General features: G+C 44.8%; 2 protein-coding genes across 4 annotated transcripts in view; both read left to right on the forward strand.

Moving 5' to 3' along the window:
* The window catches only part of Piwil2 (piwi like RNA-mediated gene silencing 2), a 69,471-nt gene extending 57,240 nt beyond the window's left edge, over positions 1-12,231 (forward strand). The window contains exons 20-22 of one of the 2 annotated variants that reach the window (XM_045131624.1): positions 9,265-9,518; positions 10,305-10,412; positions 12,075-12,231. In XM_045131624.1, the coding sequence (XP_044987559.1) occupies positions 9,265-9,518; positions 10,305-10,412; positions 12,075-12,231 (519 nt within the window). The remainder of the gene's footprint in view (positions 1-9,264; positions 9,519-10,304; positions 10,413-12,074) is intronic. The other variant, XM_045131625.1, reaches the window with a different exon arrangement.
* Positions 12,232-22,820: 10,589 nt separating this feature from the next.
* Slc39a14 (solute carrier family 39 member 14) overlaps positions 22,821-26,329 on the forward strand; it is a 53,140-nt gene continuing 49,631 nt past the window's right edge. The window contains exon 1 of one of the 2 annotated variants that reach the window (XM_045130949.1): positions 22,821-22,895. The gene's annotated coding sequence lies outside the window, so the exon portion shown is untranslated. The remainder of the gene's footprint in view (positions 22,896-26,329) is intronic. The other variant, XM_045130948.1, reaches the window with a different exon arrangement.

Raw genomic sequence — 26,329 nt, forward strand, 5'->3', positions numbered from 1 at the left:
GTCACCTTGGTTTGTTAAGTTATAAATATTTCTCTGGCTGCCTAGCTGATGTCTGTAGACATAATCTCGGTGTGCTTATCGGGAAAATTGGGGGTAAGTTTCAGCAACTAAAGCTTAAGCTTATTCATTTACTCAGACTTTTATGACTATTATTAGGTACTGACTCTTTTTCTTTTGGTTTCTGAGACAAAAGCTTCTCTGTATCACTCCTTAGAGTCCCAAGAAAGCTAACCCTAGAGAATTGCTGTCATTAAGCTGATACGGAGGTTTGGAATAGTAAGCAAGCCAGGCACTGAGTTTTGCCATGGCCAGTACATCAAAGGGAACACTGACAAGTGGCTTTTATTCTCTGGGCTAGTGTTATAATAGTCCTCTGTATAGAGGTTAGAGAGGTAGTAGAATTTCTGTAAATTCAAGGCCAGCCTGGGTCTACAGAGTGAGTTCTAGATTAGCCTGGGCTAAATTGAGACCCTATCTCGAAAAAAACAAAACAACAACAACAAAAAAGGTATAGAGAGATGGCTTAGAGGTTAAGATGCTTGCTTGTGTAGCCTCAGGACCCAGGTTTGATTCTCCAGTACCCATGTAAGCCAAATGTGGTGATGCATGCGTCTGGAGTTGGTTTGCAGGGCTAGGAGCCCTGATGCACCCATTCTTTCCCTCTCTCTCTTTCTCTCTCTCAGCCTGTTTCTTTCTCTCTCTGATAAATAAATTTAAAAAATTTCAAAAAAGAAAAAAAAAAGACCTTTGTATAGAAATTAGGCAGCAAGAAACAAAACAATTTTATGTGCCAGAAGTAAGTCTCTCAAATACCACTTTGTCTCTGTATAGAATAATATTTCCTACAGTGTCTCACAAATAGCTTGGTTTTGTTTCACATACTAGATACTGAATTTTTGTATCATTTTGTTTTTCAAGGTAAGGTTTCATTCTAGCCTAGGCTGACCTGGAATTCACTATGTAGTCTCAGAGTGGCCTCGAACTCACAGCGACCTTTGCCTCTTGAGTGCTGGGATTAAAGGTGTGTGCCACCACACCTGGCTAGACACTGAATTTTTGTTTCTAAGGAGGTTCATATATGATATGTTACTTCATCACTGTCATTTTCTATCATTCCTTCTTTTTTACTGTTTTTCTTAAAAAGCTCTGTTTTTAAGACTTAGCTCAAAGCTTACATTTATGAAATCATTCCCATTTTTCACTCACTACTCCCTTAGCTAGAATGATTTTTGTTCCTCTTCCAAGACCCTTAGTTTGTATATTATTTAATAGTTATCATGGCCTGTGAGTTTATATTAGTTATTTGTCTCTGACTTAGGATGGATGTGTGGATGGTTGGATGGATTGATCATCAATCGTGATGCTTGGGATCAAACCTAGAGCTGTGCACACATGTACTGCTCTATTACTGAGCTATACTCTTAGCCCTCTTGCTGGGTTTTTGTTTGTTTTTATTATTGCTGTTGTTTTGAAAGCTTGTACTTCCTCTGCCTTTACTTCCCAAGTGCTGTAGTTAAGTGCCTATTCCACACCATACTAGGCCTCTATTAGGTTTTAAATTACTTGAGCACTGTTTGATTATTGATGGTTATATAACAAATTACCATAAAACTTAATGGCTCACCATATGATATTCAGAGTCAGGGACCTGCATTACCTGTAGTTAGCTACACTTGGATTCTTTGGGCTTGCTCATAGTATGGTGGCTAGATTTAAAGCATGGACTTTTTATGAGACAGAAAGAGACAGGTTGGGCTGGAGATATGGCTTAGCAGTTAAGGCATTTGCCTGCAAAGCCAAAGGATCCTGGTTTAGTTCTCCAGCATCCACGTAAACCAGATAGATGCACAAGGGGTACATACATCTAAAGTTCCTTTGCAGTGGCTAGAGGCCCTGGTGCACCCATTCTCTCTCTGTCTCTCAAATAAATAGATAAAGGGCTGGAGGGATTGCTTAGTGGTTAAGGCATTTGCCTGGAAAGTTGAAGGACCCAGGTTCAATTCCCCAGGACCCACATTAGCCAGGTGCACAAGGGGCACATGCATCTGGAGTTCATTTGCCGTGGCTGGAGGCCCTGGCATGCCTATTTTCTCTCTCTCTTTTTGTCTCCCCCTCTTTCTCTTTTAAATAAATAAATAAAATGGAAAAAGTTTAAAAATAAATAAATAAAACATTTTAAAAAATAATCTGTCAAAAAAAAAAAAAAAAAAAGACAGGCTGAGAGTTGTGCTGCCTTTTATGTCCCCGCCATGGCAGTGCCTTGCTGTCCCTTTTGCTGCATCCAGTAGTGCTGGGGTAGTCACAAGTCCTTCTCCAGTTCTGGGGGAAGGAAATAAATTTCACCTTACCTAAAGGACTGAAGGTTCTAGAAGAATCTAGAAGAATATATGTGATTGGAGATGTTACTGCAGCTGTTTTTGGCATCTTAATTTTTTTCTTAAAATTTTATTTATTTGCATGCATGTTTTCTGTAGGTATGTGGAGGGTACATACATATGGCATGGTATGCGGTGGTCAGAGGGGTTGTCTAAGTTCCACCATCTTTGAAACAGGGTCTTTTGCTGCTTGTAAGGAGTCTGGCCTGTGAACTTTGGATTCTCTCAGCTCTGTCCCTTATTGTAGATGTGCTGGGATCATAGATATATGCATGCACCACTTTGTATCTGGCTTCATGTGGGTGCTGGGGAATTGAACCTGGGCTGGCAGGGTTTGCTAGCAAGCATAACCACTGAACCATCTCCCCAGTCCCAGTTGTGTTTGGAAAGTACAACTTGTCATAAATATCTTTTTTTAAAGCAGGGTCTCAGTGTAGACCAGGAGGTCTTCTGAGTGCTGGGTTTAAAGGTGTATGCCACCATGCTCAGCTTTTTAAACTTTTTTATTTACAATTTTCATGCATACACATAATGTATTTTTATCATAATGCACTTCTCCATTTCCTTTCCATTGAACCCTTCTTTCCAACCAGTCACTTTTATTTTGATGTCTTTTTTCCCCTCCTCCATCATTCATGACAGCATGTTGATGGGTCTTTTATAGGTAACAGGATAGCTGCTGTGAGGTCATCAATGCAACCACCACTGTCAGGAAAAATATTCCAAAGCATTCTTTCTTCCCCACCCTTTGGCTCTTACATTCTTTCTGCTACCTCTTCTATAATGACCTCTGAGCCTTTCTAGTTGTGATAGAGATATCTCACTTAGTACTGAACACTCCACTGTTAATTCTCAGGACAGTGGTAAGTTTTGAGTCTCCCCAGTAGTCACTTCTACTTGAAAAGAGAAATATACCAAGATTTTCCAGTTTTTTTTTTTTTTTCTTCCAAGGTAGGGTCTCACTCTAACCCAGGTGACCTGGAACTTACTATGCAGTCTCAGGTTGGCCTCAAACTCACAGAGATCCTCCTACCCCTGCCTCCAAGTGTTGGGATTAAAGAGGTGTGTCACCACGCCTGGTTTAGCTTTTCCAGTTGAGTTGGAGGGTTTCTCAGATTGCCTGATCGAAACTCTCAAGGTCATGGTGACTATATTTAATATCTGTTTAGATTTGTGCTAGGATTAAAGGCGTGAGCCACCATGCCCGGCTTTAATAAAATAAAAAAAAAGAAAAATAACAATAAAGTGGGTGTGTTTGTGCATGTTTTTTTTTGAGAGAGAGAGAATGAGAAAGGAGAGAGAGAGAATGGGCATGCCAGGGCCTTCAGCCACTGCGAACAAACTCCAGATGCATGTGTCCTCTTGTGCATTTGGCTTACGTGGGTGCTGGAGACTCGAACTGGGATCATTTGGCTTTGCAGGCAAAAGCCTTATCCACTAAGTCATCTCTCCAGCCTCCTGAAGAGGCTTTGTTTATTTAGGTTATATGTTCATCAATAATTACCATACTAGAAGTTAAAGCTTTCCAGGCCTCTATTAATTTTAACTATTATCTGTTCTTTATATTAAAAAGATTTGAGCCAGCTGTGGTGGCACACACCTTTAATCCCAGGACTCAGGAGGCAGAGGTAAGAGGATCACCATGAGTTCAAGGCCACCCTGAGACTGCATAGTGAATTCCAGGTCAACCTGAGCTAGTGTGAGGCCCTACCTCGAAAACCAAAAAAAGATTTGCCAGGGTTTGGAGAGCTAGCTTATCAAATAAAGGTGCTTGTTTACAAAACCTGACAGCCCAAGTTTGCTTCTTCAATACCCACTTAAAGCCAGGTGCACAAAGTAGTGCATGCGTCTGGAATGCATTTGCAGTAGCGGGAGACTCTGGCACACCCATTCTCTCTCTTTCCTCCTTCCCCCTCATTTTTCTCTTAGGTATATATATATATATGAACTGGAGAAATAGCTTAGTGGTTAAGGCACTTACTTTCAAAGCCCAAGGATCCGTGTTCAACTCTCCAGATCCCATGTAAGCCAGACGCACAAAGGTGAGGCAAGCACAAGGTTGCACATGCCCATTAGGGGGCACAAGTATCTGAAGTTTGATTGCAGTGGCTGAGGCCCTGGTGTGCCAATTCCACCCTCCCCCCTCTCTAGAATTAAAAAAAGAAAATTTTTTTAGAAAGTTTGCCAGAAGCTGGGCATGATGACATATGCCTTTAATCCCAGCACTTGGGAGGCAGAGGTAGGAGGATCACCATGAGTTCAGGGCCACCCTGAGACTACATAGTAAACTCCAGGTCAGCCTGGGCTAGAATGAGACCCTACCTCAAAAAACAAAACACCAAAAAAAATGGTTTGCAAGGTCTGGTAATTCCAGGCTTGCAATACCAGTTGCTTGGGAGACTGAGGCAGGAGTGTTACAGGTTCAAGGCCTGTTTGACCTGTAGAATGAGTTCAAAGACCATCCTGGGCAACTTAGTGAGATGGTATCTCAAAAGGTAAAAGAGGATTAGGGACATGGCTCATTGTAGAGTGTTTGCCTAGCATTAAATAACAATAGGGCTGGAGAAATTGCATAGTGGTAAAGGCACTTTTCCTGCAAAGCCAAAGGACCATGGTTTGATTCCCCAGGACCCACGTAAGCCAGATGCACAGGGTGGCACATGCATCTGGAGGTTGTTTTCAGTGTGTAGAGGCCCTGGTGTGCCCATTCTCTCTCAGGTAAATAAATAAACAAAAATAAAATATTTTTAAAATAACATTAGGGCTAGAAAGATGGCTTAGTAGTTAAGGCACTTACGTGCAAAACCTAAGGACCCAGGTTCATTTCCCCAGTACCCACGTAAGCCAGATGCACAAGGTGGCATGTGTCTGGAGTTTGTTTGAAGTGGCTAGAGGCCCTCGTGTGTCCATTTTTTCTATGTCTCTCTCTCAAAGTAAATAAAATATTTATTTATTTATTTATTTATTTGGTTTCTCAAAGTAGGGTCTCACTCTAGCCCAGGCTGACCTGGAATTCATTGTGTAGTCTCAGGGTGGCCTTGAACTCACAGAGATCCTTCCACCTCTGCCTCCTGAGTGCTAGGATTAAAGTTGTGAGCCACCATGCCCAGCTTTAATAAAATACTTAAAAAAAGAAAGAAAGAAAGAAAGAAAGAAAGAAAGAAAAATAACAATAAATTGGGTGTGTTTGTGAATGTTTTTTTGAGAGAGAGAATGAGAAAGAAGGAGAGAGAGAGAGAGAGAGAGAGAGAGAGAGAGAGAGAGAATATGGGTGTGCCAGGGCATCCAGCCACAGCAAACCAACTCCGGACGCATACGTCCCCTTGTGCATTTGGCTAACGTGGGTCCTGGGGAAACGAGCCTCGAACCGGGGTCCTTAGGCTCCACAGGCAGACGCTTAACCACTAAGCCATTCTCCAGTCCGATAGCACATACTTTCAATCCTAGCACTTGGGAGAGGAGGTAGGAGGTTTTGAGGTCGTCCTTAGTCCAGCCTATGCTGAATGTAACCCTGCCACAAAAACAATGTAACAACTCCATAACATAATCTGTGTTAGCATAATATTTCAAATGAACGATAATTTCCCAAGCTGTGCTGAGAACAGTGCTATTGTACACTTTACCTGTGGTATTTGGTGTAGGCAGACTTGGATAATTTCAGTCTACTGCAACATTACACACCATTCCCTCTGCAAAATCCCATTATATATGTGGAAAGGACAGTGGAACAGGTGAGATTTATTTATTGGTATTTTGTTTGCTTTTGTTTTTCGAGGTAGGCTCTTGCTCTAGTCCAGGCTTACCTGGAATTCACTATGTAGTCTCAGGGTGAACTCAAACCCACAGTTCTCTTGCCTCAGCTTCCCAAGTGCTGGGGTTATAGGTGCACATCACCACATTCATATAATATGTTTACAGCTTCTGTGTATAATTCTATATTAAAAATATATCACAGGGGCTGGAGGGGTGGTTCAGAGGTTAAAGAGTAATGGCCTGGGTTCAGTTCCTCACTACCCACATAAATCCAGATGTAAAAATGGTATATTTGTTTGAAGCTCATTTGCATTGGCCTTTGGTCCTGGTGTGCCTATATTCCCCGTCACCCCACTCACACCTACAAAAAAATAAAAACATATATATGCATATGTATATGTACTTTTATTCAGTTTAACACAGAGAACAAGGGAAGGTGGTCATTTTACTCCATTTTCCAACAGGACGCTAAGTCTTGGAGGTTAAAGCTAAGAAGCAGTGAAGTCACACTGCGCCCCAGATCTTCTGACTATAACCCCAATACCTTTTATCTGCTTGCTTATTTTTCCGCATGTGAGCTCCTGAGTTACCTTCACTTGTTACAGTGTATCAGTAAAAGGAAGTAAGAAATGCGCTAAATGCAGCAGTTTGAAAATTGCAAGGTGGAGAAAGTAGAGACCCAAACTAAGAAATGGACATGAGCCAGGTCAGCTTATTGGGGCTGCCCCTGAGGGACCATATCCAAGTTCTCTTTGTTTTCTCTCAAGATGAATACAGAAGTGTTTTCTTTGAGTGGGCCTTGAGTCTTTTGCATGCCCTGAGATGAGAATGGTGGTTATTCACTGTGGCAATTTTGTTCTCTCAGTGGGCAGTGTTGAGAGACTTAGAAATGACTAGGAGAGACTGCTGTTGGCATTTAGTAGGCAGAGATAAAGGACAAAATCTGCTAAACATTGATGCTATAGAGCATGGGGGCAACCTTAACAATGAAAAACTATGTACCCAGCGCCAAATGTTGTCAGTGCTTAGGTTGTGAAACCCTGGGTTAGGGCCACTCTTTATGCAAGACTGTATATTACTAGAGGCACCAAAAAAGAAGGAAGAGATATGAGGCTGTCCCAAAGAACTACAAACAAGGACAGTAATTCCAGGGGCTGTGAAAAATCAATACATGTCTGTGACTGTTAGAATGTTTGGGGTGTCTCACAAAAGGGACGTTTGTAAAATATTTGAAACATTGAACCTAAACTTCAAAAAGATGGTGTTAGTGAAGTTCAAGACAAGATCTTATTCGGTTTCCCAGAACCTGTGTAAAGCCAGATACACAAGGTCATGCATGTGTCTGGAATTCCTTTGCAGGGGCAAGAGGCCCTGGCATATCCACTCTCATCCTCTGTATCTCTCTCCTTCTCAAATAAATAAATAAAAATATAAAAATATATTTTTAAATTTTTAAAAAATTATTTATTAGAGACAGAGAGAGAGAGAGAGAGAGAGAGAGAGAGAATAGATGTGCCAGGGGCTCTAGCCACTGCAAACAAACTCTAGACGAATAAGCCACCTTGTGCATCTGACTTACATGGGACATGGAGCATCGAACCTGGGTTCTTAGGCTTTGTAGGCAGGTGCCTTAACTGCTAAGCCATCTCTCCAGCCCTGGGAGGGTGAGGCAAGGAGGACGAGGAGGTCAAGGTCATCCTCAGGAACATAGGGAGTTAGATGTTAGCCTGGGCTACATGAGATCTTGTCTCAAAAAAAGAGGGGCCTGGAAAAATGGCTTGATGCACTTTGCAAAGCCTGTGGCCTGGGTTAAATTTTCTGCACCCTCATAAAGTGGCTTGCAGGCCAGACTCATTTGCAGTGGCAAGAGACCTGCCTCAAAGGTGGAGCACAACTCTGACATCAGAAGTGCACCCACACACAAATACATATACCAAAAAATAAAACTGAAGCCAAATCAGGTTTTTTAATGTTTTTATTATTTTCGTTTATTTATTAGAGAGAAAAAAAGAGTCAGAGGGGAGAGAGAGAGGGAGAATGGGCATGCCAGGGCCTCCAGCTGCTGCAGATGAACTCCAGATACATGTGCCACATTGTGCATCTGGCTTATGTGGATCGTGGGGAATCAAACCTGGGTCCTCTGGCTTTGCAGTCAGAAGCCTTAACCACTAAGCCATCTCTCCAGCCTCAAAGCAGCTTTTTAAATAGTTCTCTCTTTTTAAGATTTACTTATTCAATTAAGAGAGAAAGAGGCAGATAGAATGGATGTGCCAGGGCCTCCAGCCATTGCAAATGAACTCCGAACACATGTGCCACCTTGTACATGTGGCTCACATGGGTGCTAGGGAATCAAGCCTGGTTCCTTAGGCTTCACAGGCAAGCACCTTAACCACTAAGCCATCTCTGTTTGTCTATTTGTGTGCATGTGTGCATGCATGCTCACGTGTGTGTGTGTGTGTGTGTGTGTGTGTGTGTGTATTTGTGTGAGTGCAATCATGCACATCACAAATTTGGAGGTCAAAGAACAACTTTCTAGTGTTATCCTTCCCAGTCCACCTTGTTTGAGACAGGATTTCTTTTGAGCCTATTCTGCTCCTGTTCTTTTTGCTGTGCTCATTGAAAGTGTCTAGAAGTTCTCCAGTCTGTACCACAGATCTCTCTGTCAGTGTGCTTTGCTTTTCACATAGGATTTGAGGATCAGACCTCAGGTGAGTGGCAGATGCTTTATTTATATACACTGAGCCACCTCTTCAGTACCTCAGCCTTTTAAGATAGTGTCCCACTACATAGCCCAGGCTGGCCTGGAACTTACGATGCTCTTCAGCTGCCTGAATGCTGGGATTACAGGCGTGTACAGCCACACTGGCTCCTGCCAGTCCCTTGTAACAAGATAAACTTTGTACATGTGACTCATGACTTGCCTGCTTTGCTTTTATATTCTATAACAGGATTGCCATACCAGGCCCTGTAAACTACCCTGAGGAAATACAGAAATAAGAAGGTTTTTGACCCATTTCACAGGCATTTAGCTTTGGGGCTGTCTACCAGAGGGGACCCTATATGAAGTCTGCAAGCTTCCCACTGTGCTCCTTCAGCTGAGGGCCCTGGAAGTCTTTTCATGCAGGTGTTATTTCAGGTAAACCACCGTCTACCAGAGAAGATCGTGATATACCGAGATGGAGTGTCTGATGGCCAGCTAAAGACAGTTGCCAACTACGAGATTCCTCAGCTGCAAAAGTGCTTTGAAGCTTTTGAAAATTACCAGCCCAAGATGGTGGTGTTTGTAGTTCAGAAGAAAATCAGCACCAATCTGTACCTTGCTGCTAACAATCACTTTATGACCCCCAACCCTGGGACTGTGGTCGATCATACCATAACAAGCTGTGAGTGGTAAGTGAGCAAAGCACATGTGTCCTCAGCAGAGGACAAATAAACTACAGAAATGACCTGTTTCCCAGGTTTTGGTGGAGGGTTATGGAGTTGGGATCCTCAGGTTCTACTGTTGAAACAGTATAGCTTAGGAGAGGATATAACTCAGTGATTGAGCACTTGGACTTGAATGATTAAGTTCCTGAACTCAATCCCAAACTACACACATAGCTCTAAAAGTTATACATACCATATCATATGTCATACCATCTGTGTGTGCACATATATATTTTGAATTGCTAGAGATTGAAACTAGAGCCTCATGCATGCTAGGCAAGTACTGTACCACTGAGCTATATCTCCAAGCCCTAAAAATATCTAGAATAGCGAAGCTTTGCCTCTTAGGTATACTTTTTTCTTTCTTTTTAATTTTTTTTTTTTTTGAGGTAGGGTCTCAACTGTAGTTCAGGCTGACCTAGAATTCACTATGTAGTCTGGATGTGGCCTTGAACTCATAGCAATCCTCCTACCTCTGCCTCCTAAGTACTGGGATTAAAGGCGTGTACCACCACGCCCGGCTTTTCCCTTTCTTTCTTTGTGGTAAGGTCTTTTACAGCCCAGTCTGGCCTATGCTCTTGCTAGTCCTCAGTCTCTGGAGTGTAGGAATTATGGGTATGAGCTGCCACACCTAGTACTCTTTGTGTCCTTGATCCTGTCATTGGCCTCCAAGCCCTAGATGAAGGGGCTACCTACAGTGACTCCAAGATGCTTTCCAGCTCTTACGAGGTGGTGCTCTTTCCTTGCTAGGGTGGATTTCTACCTTCTTGCCCACCATGTGCGGCAGGGCTGTGGCATTCCTACGCATTATATCTGTGTCCTTAACACTGCAAACCTGAGCCCTGATCATATGCAGAGGTGAGTCTGTCATAAATGTACTGTTTTGTCACTGTGAAACCTGACTGGTAGCTAAGGTGGATATTTTACACCTTTACTTTCCCAGGTCTCTTGACAACAGTGGTATATTTTTGAGGAGTGATCTGCAATACTGGCTTAATTTAAACTTACTTTTAGAGCTTTAAGAAAACACTAATGCCAGTCAGCTTTGACTCTGAGTAGTCTGAGGCATTTGTTTAAGAGATAGATGGGTCTAGCTATGTCACCCCAGACTGGACTGAAGTGATTTCTCTGCCTCAGTCTGTTGAGTAGCTGGAATTATAGGGACACACCACAATACCCACTGGTATTTGTATTTTTTTTTTGTTTATTTTATTTATTTGAGAGAGACAGAGAGGGAAAGAGGCAGAGAGAGAGGGAGAATGGATGCGCCAGGGCTTCCAGCCACTGCAAGCGAACTCCAGACACGTTTACCCCCCATGTGCATCTGGCTAACGTGGGTCCTGGGGAACTGAGCCTCGAACCGGGTTCCTTAGGTTTCACAGGCAAGCGCTTCACCACTAAGCCATCTCTCCAGCCTGGTATTTGTACTTTTAAAGATTATTCTAGCCAGTCATGGTAGCACACACTTACGGTCCCACAGATTTACAGTCAATAAAAATACTGCACCTATAGGCCAGTAAGAATGTTTTACCAGATCCTTTGATGGGCACATTTTATTTTACTTTTAATAAATTGATTGACAACCTCCATACACAGAGTATCCTGATCACAAACATTTTGCTGGGAGTGGTGGTGTACATCTTTAATCCCAGCACTTGGGAGGCAGAGTAGGAGGATTGCTGTCAGTTTCAAGGCTTGTCTGGGACTATAGAGTGCGCTGGGCTAGAGTGAGACCCTACCTCAAAAAAAAAATTATTTGTATTTCTTCTGGGCATAAACATAGCTGCTGTGATGGTAAGGTAAGGGGCAGAGGTCCAAGGACTACGAGGCTAAGGCAAGAGGGTCACCACAAATTCAAGGCCAGCATGGGCTATATAATTAAAGTGTGAGCCACCACACTGGGCTTGTTTTCTTCTAATATAAAAACAAACAGATCCATGTAGTGGCCATGCAGTGTGGAAAGTGAGAACAGCCTCTATTGTGGTGAGGAGAATACTTCACTGTCTGTTGTTCGTGTTCTTATCAGTACAGCTACAGGGGAATTAGCAAAATAGTCACTGGTTACATTTGTAGAAAAGTTGAAATTGGCTAAGTTTTTAATTTTGCTTGAATTTTTATAACATGTTTAACCAAATGTACTTTTGCATTATTTAATTAAAATTGCTAAAACAAACAAACAAACAAAAAGCAGATGCCTAAAATGTGAGTATTTACTCATTCTTTGACTTAGAAAAAGAGATAGAAACAGTTCCAAGAAAAAAAAATTCTGTCCAAATGTGGTGCTTATACTTAAAATCCCAGCTGAAGCAGGAGAATCACTACAAGTTTGAAGCCAGCCAAGACTAAAGATTGACACCTTGTCTCAAAAAAACACAACAAACCAAACAAACAAAAACTAATGATTCCTGAGTTCCCAGTTTGCTGGCAGGTGTTCTGTGTGTTGGATCCCCATGAGCGCATGACCCTGCCCCCAACTAGGGGTAGAGGTGATACGAACCACATTTTCTTCTTGGCCTACAGGTTAACTTTCAAATTGTGCCACATGTACTGGAATTGGCCTGGTACCATCCGAGTTCCAGCTCCTTGCAAGTATGCCCACAAGCTAGCTTTCCTGTCTGGACAGATTTTGCATCATGAACCAGCAATCCAGCTGTGCGAGAACCTGTTCTTTCTGTGACTGGTAGCCTGGCACAGGCTGCAGGGGGAGACTGATTTTCCACTCGGCCCAGACTCAATCATCAGAAATGGAAATGGGCTTTTATGTTAGCATTTTCTTTCTCCAACCCTGTAGAATTAGATTTACCCTGGTATTAGTATGTGATGATGCACGCCTGTTACCCAGCACTTGGAAGGCTCAGACAGAAGGACTTTCAGTTTGAGTCCAGCCTGTGAGTTCCAGGCCAGCCTAGGCTACAGAGTGAGACCTTGTCTCAAGAAAAGAAAAATATCCTTCCCCCGTCCCACAAAAAAACCTTGATGTCACCAAGAAACGAGTTTGTAAGAACAAGTTGGAAATGCCTTGCTGCCTTGTAAAACAAATGGTGGCACTTAACAGTACTGAGACTGGGTGGATGTGGGGTGACATTGAGTCCCCGAGAGGCTGGGGAACAGGTTGGTGGTAATGTGTAAGCCCTGGTTCAGTCCTCACTGCCTTCTCCAACCCTCCAAAAAATAAAGGGCCTCCCAAGGCAATGTGAGTTGCAGACACTTGTGGAAGCAGCAGTTATGCCTAGAAGCTGTGCTGTAAGCTGTTCCCATTTCTGGTGCCAGAGGTGGTAACGAAGTCATTGCAAGTGTCTTAAAAGTAGAGAATTTTATTTGGGCAACTGGGAAGGGCCTGTGAATTACAGTTGTTTGAAAATACATAGCTTTTATAGATTAGGTGTGAAAGGCATGTTAAAAGCAGCATGTAGCATACTCAGGTCCTCGGTGCCTGACTCTGGGAAGTAAGTTTTAGACAAAGCCTTGAAACTGGGCTGAAAATTCCTTGGCTTCTTGAGAATCCAGCTGAAGTTGTTTCCTGGGCCTTTTAGTTATTTACAGTATATTTACAGTTGCTTTCTTGCTGCCCCCAACATACGAATTCATATACACACACCTTTGCTCTTTGTGACTGATCTGCAGTACGTGTGATCCAAACACGTAGAAGGACCCTTACTTGTGGCCTTCAGTTTTGTGAATGAGATTGCTCATTACTCTTGCACAAGAACCCTTTCCTGCATGGGCTCACTTTGCGAGGAATATTTGGAATTCAGGTTTAGGTTTCCTGAAGTTGCCTTGGGAAAATATGACACTCTTACCAAAGTCTAGACACTGTAGTTGAGAAAGTTGTCACCAGGCCTGTGAGATTCAGTGCTTTGGGGAAGCACTGATTTTCTATGTGGTTTTTTCCCTTCTGTTTCAAAATCTTTTAAGTTCCTTCAGGCTCGACTTTACCACATGTTTCTTTACTGGGCTTTAAAAGCCAACTTTACTTTTTAAAATTTATATTTATTCATATTGTGCTATGATGGGAGAGAACAGAGAGCTCAATTCTCCTTTTTGATGATAATGTGTGAGAACCTTAACATAAAACTTAAAAAAAAAGGAGCCAAACTTGGTGGTGCATGCCTTTAATCCCCACACTCAGGAGGCAGAGGTAGGAGAATCACTGTGAGCTCAAGGCTAGCCTGAGGCTACATAGTGACTTACAGGTCAGCCTGCACTAGAGCTAGGCCCTACCTCAAAACACAAGCAAGCAAGCAAGCAAACAAGAAAAGAAAGGGACTAGGAGTATCTCAGTGGTAGATTGCTTGCCTAGTATGTGTGAGATCCTGGGTTTGAAGAAGACACCAAGAAAGCCTTTTGTTGGAACATCAGAGGCTGGGATGAGTGTTGGTATCTTCAAGTGCAGTCCTTCTTTTATTTGGAATCTGTGACCAAGGGCAAGGCTGAGAGCTGGAAGTTAAAAGTCACATAATTAAAGTGATTAAAGCACTGGTCTTTGGCTGAGCAAAGGAGCATTTTGAATTTATCTTCTGAAGTTGGATTTCCTAACACTTTTCTTTAGATACTCAGAACAAATACTTAAATATAATGCCAGTGTGTCTTAACTTTTTTTTTTTTTTTCGAGGTAGGGTCTCACCCTAGCCCAGGCTGACCTGGAATTCACTGTGTAGTCTCAGGGTGGCCTTGAACTCACGGCGATTCTTCTACCTCTGCCTCCCGAGTGCTGGGATTAAAGGAATGCGCCACCACACCTGTCTTGTGTCTTTTATTCTTTGTGTTCTTTAATTTTTACTTTCAATTCAAATAATTGGGTTAGGTGGTGGGAAATAAAACAAATTTAAGTGTGCAATTGTGTCTGAAGAGTATCATTTATTATAGGAATATATTTTCCTTGAGAGAGTTGCAAAAAATAGAGCTATTCATCTATTACTCCACATGCAAAGGTACAGCCTTGTGTTAGGAGCCTAGTAGTTTCAGCCTGAGTAGCGTAGAAAGACTTACGAGAAAAAGTAACAGTTCTACTTCTGTGTCAGACGAGGTGGCTGGGTCTTGGGGTATGTGTCTATCTTGTCTTTAGGTCTCTCTTCTGACCAGTTTCTGTTAGCTCGAGAGAGACCGGAGTGCTCCTTTTTGGTGTGTGTGTGTTGGGGGGGGGGGAATCTCCCCACCTTTTCTTAAATGCTTGCCATTCAAATACACATCCACACCTGTGAGGTAGAGACAGAAATTTAAGGTCATCTAATAAAACCTTGCTTCCAAAAAAAAAAAATAGAAATAGTAATAGATGGGCTGGAGAGATGGCTTAGCAGTTAAGGCAAAAGCCTGTGAAGCCAAAGGACCCAGGTTTGATTCTCCAGGACCTACGTAAGCCAGATGCAGAAGGTATTGCATGCATCTGGAGTTAAAGTGGCTGAAGGCCCTAGTGTGCCCATTCTCTTTTTATCTCCCTCTTTCTATCTCTCGCTCTCAAAAAAAAATATATAGTAATAAAAGTTTGCCTCCTCTTCATACGTACTTTCTGTCATGTCTGTAACCCTTGAAAATACCTCAAGGTCCCTTACTGTTCACTTCCCCACCATAAAACACCCTTAAGAACCCTACATTTCTTTAAATTTGTTGAGAAACCTCATTCTTTTTTTGGGGGGGCATTTCGAGGTAGGGTCTCACTCTAGCCGAGGCTGACCTGGAATTCATTTATGTCATCACAGGGTGGCCTTGAATTTACAGCGATCCTCCTACCTCTGCCTCCCAAATGGTGGGATTAAAGGTGTGTGCCACCATGTCTGACTGAGAAACCTCATTCTTTGGGGTGTTTATTTTTGTTTGTTTTGAGTCATGATCTTGCAAACCACCCAGAACTTGGGATCCTCCTGCCTCAGCATGCCAAGTGCTGGGATTACAGGCCTGTACCCCCATGGTTTGCATAATTCTCATTCTTAAATGACATAGTGCTTCTTGAGCTCGCTCTAGAAAAAAACTTAATATATTTTTTTCAATATTTTGCATGTTTGTGTGAGTGCATATGTGTACAAGTGAATGCCATTCACCTCTTTTTGAGACAGGGTTTCTCTTAGTCTGGAGCTCACCCATAAAATTAAATTAGCTAGTCAGTGAGTTAAAGGGCTAGCACTAGGGTTACAGACATACACTGCCACGTTCTCATGCTTGTGAGGCACACACTTCACCCTCTGAGAGATCACCCTCACCCTCTCCTTAGTGTGTTTGGTTTTACTTGGGCAGCATTTTGTTAAATGATTCTGCAGCTTCAGGTGGCTTTGAGCTCATGGCAGTCCTATGTCTGCCTCCTGAGTGCTGAGATTAGAAGTGTGAGCCGCTATACCTATTTATTTTTTAATAATTTATTTGCAAACAGAGAAAGAGGGAAGGAGAGGGGAGGGGAGGAGTAATGGTGCTCCAGGGCCTCTTGCCACTACAAAGGAACTCCAGATACCTGCACCACATTGTGCATCTAGCTTTCTATATGGACACTGGGGAATTGAATCTGGGCCATCAGGCTTTGAAAGCAAACACTTTTAATTACTGATCCATCTCTCCAGCCAGGTTGGTTGGCGGGGGGGGGGGGGGGGGGGGGGGAGGGGGGATGGGGGGGGATGTTTTTGTTTGATTTGATACCAGGTCTTGCTATGGAGCACAGGGTGCCTTTAAATACATACTGATCCTACTGCCTTAGCTGTTCAGATACTTGAACTGTGCATAGTTATCCAGGTGTGCATCCTGGCACCCAGCTCTTTTTTTTTTTTTTTTTGAGACAGGTCTCAAGTAGCCCTAGGCTGGCCTGTAATTTAAGTATCCAGGAATGGCCTTGAACATCTCCCAACTACTAACCAGAGCCTGTTTAGCTTCTGAGATTTGAGTTAATATTGTTCTGGGGAACAAACCCACCAGCCGGGTTACATCCCCAGCCTCCAGCTAATTCTTGTTTGTTTTAAAATATTCTATTTATTGGACAGAGAGAGGCAGCTAGGGAGAGAATAGGTGCTCCAGGGCCTCCAGCCACTACAAATGAACTCCAGGTGCATGTGCCACCTTGTGCATCTGGCTTACATGGGTGCTGGGGAATCCAACCCGGGTCCTTTGGCTTTGCAGGCAAGCACCTTAACCAGCTGTTTATTTTGTTTTGTTTTTTAGGTAGGGTCTTGCTATAGCCCATGCTGACTTGGGAATTCACTATATAGTCTTACAGGGGACTTCGAAGTCATGGTGATCATCATCCTCCTGACTCCCTAGTGCTGGAATTAAAGGTGTACACCACCATACCTGGCTCCTGGATTTTTTTTTTTTGTTGTTTTTTGAGGCAAGGTCTTCCTCTACCCTAGGCTAACCTGGAACTCACTTTCTAGTCCAGGCTGGCCTCAAATTTGTGATCCTCCTACTTCAGGTCGGATTATAGGCACACACCACCATGCCCAACAAATCTTTTATTTCCCTTTTAATTAGAAAAAGAACGGGCACACCAGAGCCTCCTGCCAGTGTAAACCAAATTCAGAGGCATGCACCACTTTTGTTTTTTCAATATTTTTTCCGAGGTAGATCTCACTAGGCTGACCTGAATCACTATGTAGTCCCACGCTGGCCTCAAACTCATCTGTGCCTTCTGAGTGCTAGGATTAGAAGGTGGGCACTACCACACGGGGCTAGCATGTACCACTTTGTGCAGCTGGCTTTATGTGGGTATTGGGGAATCAAACCCAGGCCCTCAGATTTGCAAGCAAGTACTTTTAACTACTGAATCATCTCTTCAATCCCTGTCACATCTTTTTACGATAAAGAGGAGATATAGCAAAAAATACCAGAGAATGGAAAAATAATAGAGAAAAATCAAATTCATAAATTGACTCTTTCAAAAGATTAACAAAATAGAACCGGGTGTGGTGGCGCATGCCTTTAATCCCAGCATTCAGGAGGTAGAGGTAGGAGGATCCCCAGGAGTTCAAGGCCACCCACCTAGTGAATTCCAGGTTAGTCTGTGCTAAAGGAAGACTGTGGGGGGGGGGAGGGAGGGGGTATTAACAAAATAGACCTTTAGCTAGACTGGTCAAGACTAAAAAGATTCAAACTAAAGAGAGGAAAGGATTATTACGGAATACTGTGAAAAATTGTATGCCAAACTAGGTAAGTTAAAGTGACACATTTCCATAGATCAATTACTCCAGAACAAGTGTTACTTTTCCCAGTTATCTGTTTGCTAGTGACCCATTTGATGCTAACAGGATGGTTCCTAAGGGAGGCCTCTATGGACATTCTAAAGCTGTGGCCCAGGGCAGTAGTCTAGGGCCTTAGCACATAAATTGAGCTGCTTGGCATTTGACAAGACCTTTTCATTTCCTCTGATCTTTAAAAATTTTTTTTTCTTTATTAGTGAGACAGAGGGAGTCACAGTAAGCATGGGCATGCCAGGGTCTCTTGCCACTATGAATGAACTCCAGACACTTGTGTCACTTTATGCATTTGGTTTTACATGGGTACTGGGAAATGGAACCCAGGCTGGCATGCTTTCCAGGCAAGCACCTGTAACCATTGAACCATCCCAGCAGCCCTCTTTTGATCCTCTTAAATTTGTTATGTCTTTCTAAAAGTAGAACATACATCTCTCCCCCCCCCCCCCCAGGAAGTACCAGAGAAATCATCAGAGATCACAGATCCCCTAACAGCCTGAGAAAAAGTAGCAACCCTTAGCCAAATTCAGCATTGCCAGAGCTGATTTTGGGATGGAAGAGGAGCTGCCCTTGCTAATCCCCAAGCCTGTTCAGTCAGTGCAGACCACCTAGGGGCTGTTGTTTTGAGTCCCAGCCCCACCCACCAGGCAAAGTAAGGGGAGGAGGATCTACATTTCTTTGGCTGTTTTTGGCTCATTTTCTTGGCTGTTTCTCCCAACTCTCCTATGGGAAATCTGCTTAATAACATTGGCTGGAGTAATGACAATGTATGTTCCTTGTGTCCAGTTCCTTTAAATATTGCCCAACTCCAAACTTTTATGGAGCTGCTGGCCTGTTAATTCATCCAGCAAATATTTATTAAGAATCCATTATGAGCTGAGCTTTGTGGTTCATGCCTGTAATCCCAACACTTGGGAGGCTGAGGCAGGCAGATCGCCATGAGTTCAAGATCAACCTGGTTTACACAGTTCAGTGCGGCCTGAGCTACAGAGTGAGATCCTGTGTCAAACCCCTACCTCCCAAAAGAATCTGTTACGTGTATGATGGTATTTTAGGATATACAGGTTTCTACTGAAATCTCCTGTGATTAAAGTCTAATAAAGCATCTCTAATTCATTTGCAAGAGGACATGGCACACCCATTCTCTGTTATTCAAAAGTAAATAAATATATAAATGGAGGTATCCTAGAAACTATCAGTGCACTGAACATATTAAGGATGCTTTATGGACTTTTTGTCATTCTTTTTTTTTTATTTGATTTTTGGTGGTAGAAATCAAACCTAAGGCTAAGGGAAGCATTCTACCACTGAGCTCTCATTTCCATTTTGTGAAATTTTTAATTGGGTTTTAGTGTAGGTTAAAATTTGAAAAGATTAGGTAAAATATACTTCACAACAATGGAGAAGCTTGCTGAGGGGAGGGAGGAAGAATTAGAATTCCTTTTTTTATTTTTTTGGAGGGTGTGTGTGTGTGTGGAGGGGTTTCCAGGTAGAGTCTTGCTCTAGCCCAGGCTGACCTGAAATTTACTATGTGGTCACAGGGTGACCTTGAATTCATGGTGATCCTCCTACCGTTGCCTTTTGAGTACTGAGATTAAAAGTATGCCACCATGCCCAGCTATTCTTTTTTATTTTTTGGATATTATTTATTTGCAAGCACAGAGAAAAGAAAGAGAGGGGGCCTGCTGGAGAGATGGCTTAGTGGTTAAGCGCTTGCCTGTGAGGACTAAGGATCCTGGTTCAAGGCTTGATTCCCCAGAACTCACGTAAGCCAGATGCATAAGGGGGCACATGCAGCTGGAGTTCGATTTCAGTGGCTGGAGGCCCTGATGTACCCATTCTCTCTCTCTCTCTCTGCCTCTTCCTCCCTCTGTCTGTCGCTCATAAATAAACTAAAAGAGAGAGAGAATGGGTATGCCAGGGCTTCTAGCTGCTGCAAATGAACTCCAGATGCACGTGCCATTTTGTGCATCTGGCTTTACGGGGGTACTGGGGAATAAAACTTGGGTTGTTTGGCTTTGCAGGCAAGTACCTTAACCACTAAGCCATCTCTCCAGCCCTGTTCTTATTTTTTGTACAGGCTGTCACTCTGTATCAGGCTGACTTGGAACTCACTCTGTAGCCCAGGCTGGATTCAAACTCCAGACAGTTCTACCTTAGCTTCCCAGTGCTGGGATTAAAAGTGTATGCTACCATGCCCGGCTTTTAAAAAATTCTATTTATTTTTTAATATTTAAATTTATTTATTTATTTATTTGAGAGAGCATGAGGAAAAGACAGAGAAAGAGAATGAATATACCAGGGCCTGTAGCCACTGCAAACAAACTCCAGATGCATGTGCCACCTAGTGTATCTGGCTTTACATGGGCAGTGACTTGAACCTGGGTCCTTTGGCTTTGCAGGCAAGTGCCTTAACCCCAAGTCATCTCTCCAGCCCCCCTATTTGTACATGTCTGTGAGGGTGTGTGTGTGTGTGGATGATGGATGCATGGATGGATGGATAGGTAGGTCGGTGTGCCAGGGCTTCTTGCTGTTGCAAATGTAGACACGTGCCACTTTTGCATTTGCCTTTATGTGGGTATTGGAGCAGACAGGTTTTGTAAGCATGCATTTGCCAATGAGCAATCTCTGTAGTTTAAGAGTTAGAATTCTGGTAAGTGGAAATGCAATCATGAGAAATAAGGGATTGCAATGTGGAACATAGAAGCCTGAGTCCTGGCATTAAAGAACTTTACTAGTGGTGACTGGCTAGGACTCGGGCAGGGTGTACCTCAAGAATTTTGTTTGGGGTGGATATGGAGACTTAGGACCTTGATTTTTTTGAGCCATGTTAATGATTAATTTTACTCCCCTGTGGATTACTGGTAGTTTATCAGCTTTGGTTGCCTCTGTGGACTTTGACAGCTCCACCTTTAGTCACAAACAATGACAGTGCCACATAAGTCCTATGTTAGGGTGTCTTGTCATTTCACCCCTTCTTATTATGCACTTTGTGTGTGTGTGTGTGTGCGCCTGTTTTGAGACAGGGTCTCATGTAGCCCCAGGCTCCAACTCATTAGCAGTTGAAGTTAGTTCTCAAACCCTGGCCTCCTGCTTCCATCTCCAAAGTGCTGGGATTGCAGGTGTGTGTCAGCCATCCCTTGCTCCCACTATGCACTTGAACAGCCTTTGGCAGGTTCTTTATCCAAGACTTAGTATTGACAAGTTGCCTGGAAAAGCCATGGGAATCCCTGAAGTTGTTTGAAGAAGAGATTCGCATTTCTTTAGGATATGAGTTTACGGGCTTCAGACTATTCAGTTCTATGTGTTTGAAGTATCTTCTGCCTTATTTCTGGGTTGGTTTCTTAGTCTTTTTTTTTTTTTTTTTTTGGTTACTGGTTTTTGTTTGTTTTTCAAGGTAGGGTCTCACTCTAGCCCAGGCTGGAATTCAGTATAGTCCCAGGATTTCCTCAAACTCATGATGATTCTCCTACCTCTGCCTTCCTAGTGCTGGGATTAAAGACTTGCACCATCATGCCTGGCTAGTTTCTTACTCTTTTTCCACTACTTCAAGGAAAGGCCTGGTAAGGGGATGATCTTTTCTAACAGCCCACTCACTGTACTCTGGATTAGAGACCCAAGTGGATGACATAATGTCTGAAAAAGTACTGTGCATTTAAGCAAATCAAATATAAAGGGCTATTATGGAGATGAAGGGGCTGTAGGAGAAATTCTGCAGGAGCTATCATTACCTTGAAATGACTTGGAAAATAAATGAGACCATTACTACAGCTCTCCCCCGACCCACTGGAGCATTGTAATTACAGGATGAGGATAATTGAATTTTGAAAGACTCGGAGCACAGTTTCTTCCAGAGTGATCAAAAGAATCAGACTGGCTTCAGTGTTTCCAGGGCCTTCCACATGCTAGGCAAGTGCTTTATAAACCCAGCTTTAATTTTACTTTTTTGGGGGGCGGGGGCGTTCGAGGTAGTTTTCACTCAGCCCAGGCTGACCTGCAACTCATAGCAATCCTCCTCCCTCTGCCTCCCATGTGCTGGAATTAAAGGCGTATGGCACCACACCCGGCTCTCCTTTTATATCCAGCTCCGAAGAGCAAGCTGCCACTGAGCATGTAGTTCTTCCAGCTATCTGCTCCAGACCCTGTGTGGGTTCCTTTCCCATGTCACTGTCTTCATAGGGGTGCTCTCCAAGACTTGGATAGATCGGCATTCTGTTCTACTTTCCTGCACAAATCTAGAGACACTTGGAGACAAATCTAGAGACACCTGGGAGCTGTGCTCCTTGGCCATACTTGTGCTTAACTTCCTCCTGCTCAGGAACAGCGGGTTTAGCTATAGAGGAAATAATACTAATGTCCAGCAGAAATAGAACAATGAGAACTTAATGGGTGATTTATTTTCTCAAGAAATTTGCATTTCCGAGGCTGGATATCCATCACAATAGGCCCATACCACACAAGAAGAGGCTCACTCCTCAGACATTCCTCACCCAAAACTAAAGCTTGTCCTGGCTGTGCCTTAGAGGACCAGGCTCCTTCGGAATGTGATGTTTTCGAGAAAGTGAAATCTAGTTTGCAAAATGGATAGAATATGATTTCTTTGGAACTGCGGCAGGACATTTTGGTTCTTTCAGTTGGCCGGCGTATGCGGAAGAAAGTCTGTGAGGCTCCCCCTCCTACCTAAAGTACGTTTGGAATCGGAGAGAAGCCTAGAGCCGTTCAGATTGACGAGCACTCTTAGAACACCTACACTCCACCTCTGACAAGCCAGGCGCCCCCTGCAGCTGTGAGGATGGAGGCCGGGTGGTGGGAGCTGCTACCCACGGAGGACGCTTCCAAAGGCGGGGGGCGGCGGGGCCTCACTGAGCCCGCGCCAGCTCGCCGGGCGCAGGAGGCTGGGTACCGCGGCTGCTCCCGCGACGCCACACGTGGCAAGCCCTGCGGGGCCGGGCGGGGGCGGGGCGGGGCCGGGCGGGGGCGGGGCGGGGCGGGGCGGGGCGGCCGCTGACGCGCGTGGTATATAGCCGGGCATGCGCACGGTGGCGGCGGCGGGGCCGGACGCAGTGACGGCGGCGCGTGGCTGTCCGCGGGGACCTACCGACCGAGCCGCTCTCCCGCCGCCGGCCGCCGCAGGGCCTGGTGAGGGAGGCCGCGTGGCGCCGGCTGCCGGCAGCAGGTGAGGCCCGGGCGGGCGCGCGCGGGGTGGGCACCGGTGCGCCTCCGGCCTGGGGGTGCGGGTGGGGGTGGGGACCCGGAGCCGCTCCCGGGACCCGGCTCTCGCGGGCGGCCAGCCGGGTGCTGGTGGCACCTGACCGCGGTGCCGCGGCGGGGGAGGGCTGGGAGGTCACAGCACTGTCGCCGCGGCTGGCGGGCCCGGGATGTGGGAGCCGGAGAAGGACGCTCAGGACATTGATGGCTGCGCCGAAATAGGCTGCCTGGACCCGGGGGCGCGGAGCGCCGAGAAGATGGGCAAATCTGATGCGCTGCACGGGCGCTCGGGTGGGTGCTGGTGTGTGGACCTTGTTTTCAGGAAGCCCCCCCGCCCCACTCCAGACCACCTCCTGGCTGAGGATCGATGCCCCGATTCTAGGCTTGGCATGATAGGGAACCGCTAGGGAGGCACCGCGCTTAACTCACACCTGCTTAAGGCGGGGATGTCTCTTGCGGTATTTCAGGTTGGGACTGACCAACGTAGGTAGTCTGGTTCAGGATGGCCCCCTCTAGGCGTTTTAGGGCTATGGATAAAACAGCCATCCGAGCAGTTTCACCTGGTGATCGAAGTCCTATCAAGCCAGGAAAAATTCATCTGCTCTGAGTTGTGGGTTCAGCTGTAAGGACCTCGTGTGTGCCTGGTCTGTGTTCCAAAATGACTGGCTTCTCCAAATCGTTACGTGAGCTGCGTGGTCTAGAAGACTCTGTGGTTTGGTGACGGGGTGGAGTGCCTTCCTGTGGCTTAAATGGAAGGGTAAGGACCGGAGCAACTTTGGCTGGACCCTACTTCCTGGAGTAACATGGATTTGGAATTTTGGGTTATACTGACTTTCCAGATAGTTGCGCGCGGGTGGGGGGGGGGGGAGCGTTGCACTTGGGATTGGTGGTGCCAGCTGGGGGTGTTGATTCTAGAGGATTGTGGGGAGTGGCCCCAGGCTTCTGTTCCGGTTCTGGTTCCTACCGTGCTCTAAGACCTTGGGTAGGACTCGTGTCACTACTGAAGTCAGACTGGATTGCTTTTCCACATAAGTACCTTACCTCTGAAAGTATAGTAAGCCCCAAAACCTGAGGGAAACTTGCCTCCTTAGTGAAGCAACAGAAGGAATGTTCAGCAGCAGGAATTAAAAGCCGTGTATTCCCTCTCCCATTGCTGACTTTGGTGAGAGTTTTTTTTTTTTGTTTTTTTTTGCCGGTATTCATGGTCAGAGATGGGAATATGGGCTCCTTTCTTGTGACTGTCTTGAAATGACTGGGGAAGCTGAGCTGGCCCTGCATGACCTTTTCTTCCGGAAGGACGAGGCCGGCAGGCTTATTCCTTCTTTATTGGGGTTTTGTTACTCACCTGGCCTCTGGGTTAGTGGAGGGGCCCAGGTTAGGGGGACAACAGAGCCAGGTGTTGACAGAGAAACCAGCTGACCTGAGAGATGAGAGTAGCTCTTTTATTGACCTGATCATGTAGGCAAGGTGAGAAGAAAGAGTTGTGGGCTCCTGCAGGTACAGAGTTCCATGACTCGGAACACAAACCCAAACCCAGCCATATTGCGGAAGGTCCAGGTCCCATACACGATGGCTGATTTATGCCTTGTGACTTGCCACTGTGGTTGGTGCAGACAGAAGGCCCATTCTGCCCTTTGAGTGCAGGCTAGCTGGAGAGAGAAGACATTGTGAATGAGGAGTAAGACAGCAGCCCAAGGGGTCTCTTTGCTGGGTCTAGTGAAATTCAGAGAATTTCTGCCCTGACACGTGGTGGCTGAGTGCTCAGGTTTTTTTTTTTTTTTTGTGCTAGATGGCTCTGTTCAGATCTGGTCCCATCACTCCAGCAGTGAGAAATCTGTTAACCTCAGTGGTGAGTCTGTTCTCACTGCCTGGTACATGGCAGAGGCCTTGACGGTGCCACCATATTTGGGGGATGGGCTGCATGGTTTAGGGATCCCAGAGCTGATAGGCAGGACTCCTCTTCATTATGGTGGGTAGGGTTTTGCTTGTCCTGGGGAGATCAGTTTTCTGTGACTATCCCACAGATCCACTGGGCAGTCTTAAGTTAAAGACAGGTAGATTTCTACATTTAGTTCTGGAAACATCCTTCAGAGACTAGTCCTCCTTGGGCAGGTGCCGGCTAGGAAGGATTCAGTGTGTGTGCATGAGCTTAGGATATATATGCATATATATACACACACATACATACATACATACACACACATATATGTATATTTATGTATGTACATGTACATATATATATATATATATATATATATATATATATATATATATATATATCTCACAGGACGGGTCCAGGCTTCAAAACCTTCCCACCTCCTTCATCTTCACTTGAGCTGTTCCCAGCCCTTACACTGCCAGAGAACCTTTGATCCATGTCCAGTGAGCGTCCCTCCTTAGTAGAGCAGGACTGGATTGCACATGCTGGGAATACCTCACCCCCAGCTGCACCACAGGAAACGCTGCCTGTTTCAATTTAATGTCTGAAGAAGCATTGCCCTGCCGTTCATTACGCAGAACCACAGACAGGTAGCTTGCTATCTAGAGGGACTTGGTTTTAACAGAGAAGATCCTGGGTCCAGAGAGGTTAATTGGTGTCCCCAGTCACATTGCTTGCTAGTGGTGAAAGGACTTGATGGAGAATACCAAAACAGTCTTGTTTTAATTTTTTTTGTTTGTTTGCTTTGTTTTTTGGAGGTAGGGTCTCGCTCTAGCCCATCCTGACCTGGAATTTCCTATGTAGTCTCAGGGTGGCCTTGAGAGCTCTCCATAGTCGTACCCCTGCCTCCCGAGTGCTGGGATTAAAGGCACTACCACCAACACCGGCTTTTTGTTCTTTTTTTTTTTTTTTTTGGTTTTTCGAGGTAGGATCTCACTCTAGCCCAGGGTGACCTGGAATTCACTATGGAGTCTCAGGGTGGCCTCGAACTCACACAATTCTCCTACCTCTGCCTCTCGAGTGCTGGGATTAAAGGCATGCACCACCATGCCTGGCTATGGCTTTTTATTCTTTAATGTAGTGAATTTACTTTTCTTCCCTTGTGTCCTTGGAACCCTGAGGGGGGAAGGGTTCAGTTGTACCCAAACACATTGAGGGTGAAAAGGGGGGGGGGGGGTTCTCTGTTTCTTGATAGTAGTTTTTATGTGGAGTGGGAGGAGCCTTCTATTTCTTTCTGCTGAGTCTCCAGAGATAACAGAGGGTGCAAACTGAGCAGGGAAGGGGTCATGTTGCCTGCCCCCTACACAGGAGTCTCCAGTGGGCCATCTGACTTCCAGGCTGGCGGCTGTCAGAATGCCAGGAGATAAGGAGTCCAGAGTCTGCTACCTAGGGACTGCTGCCAGCCAGGGCCTTGGGTCTGCTTCCTAGGCAGGGCAGCCCTACTGCAAGGGTTCAAGAGCCCC

This window comes from Jaculus jaculus, chromosome 12 (genome assembly GCF_020740685.1).
Source record: "Jaculus jaculus isolate mJacJac1 chromosome 12, mJacJac1.mat.Y.cur, whole genome shotgun sequence".
Lineage (NCBI taxonomy): Eukaryota > Metazoa > Chordata > Mammalia > Rodentia > Dipodidae > Jaculus > Jaculus jaculus.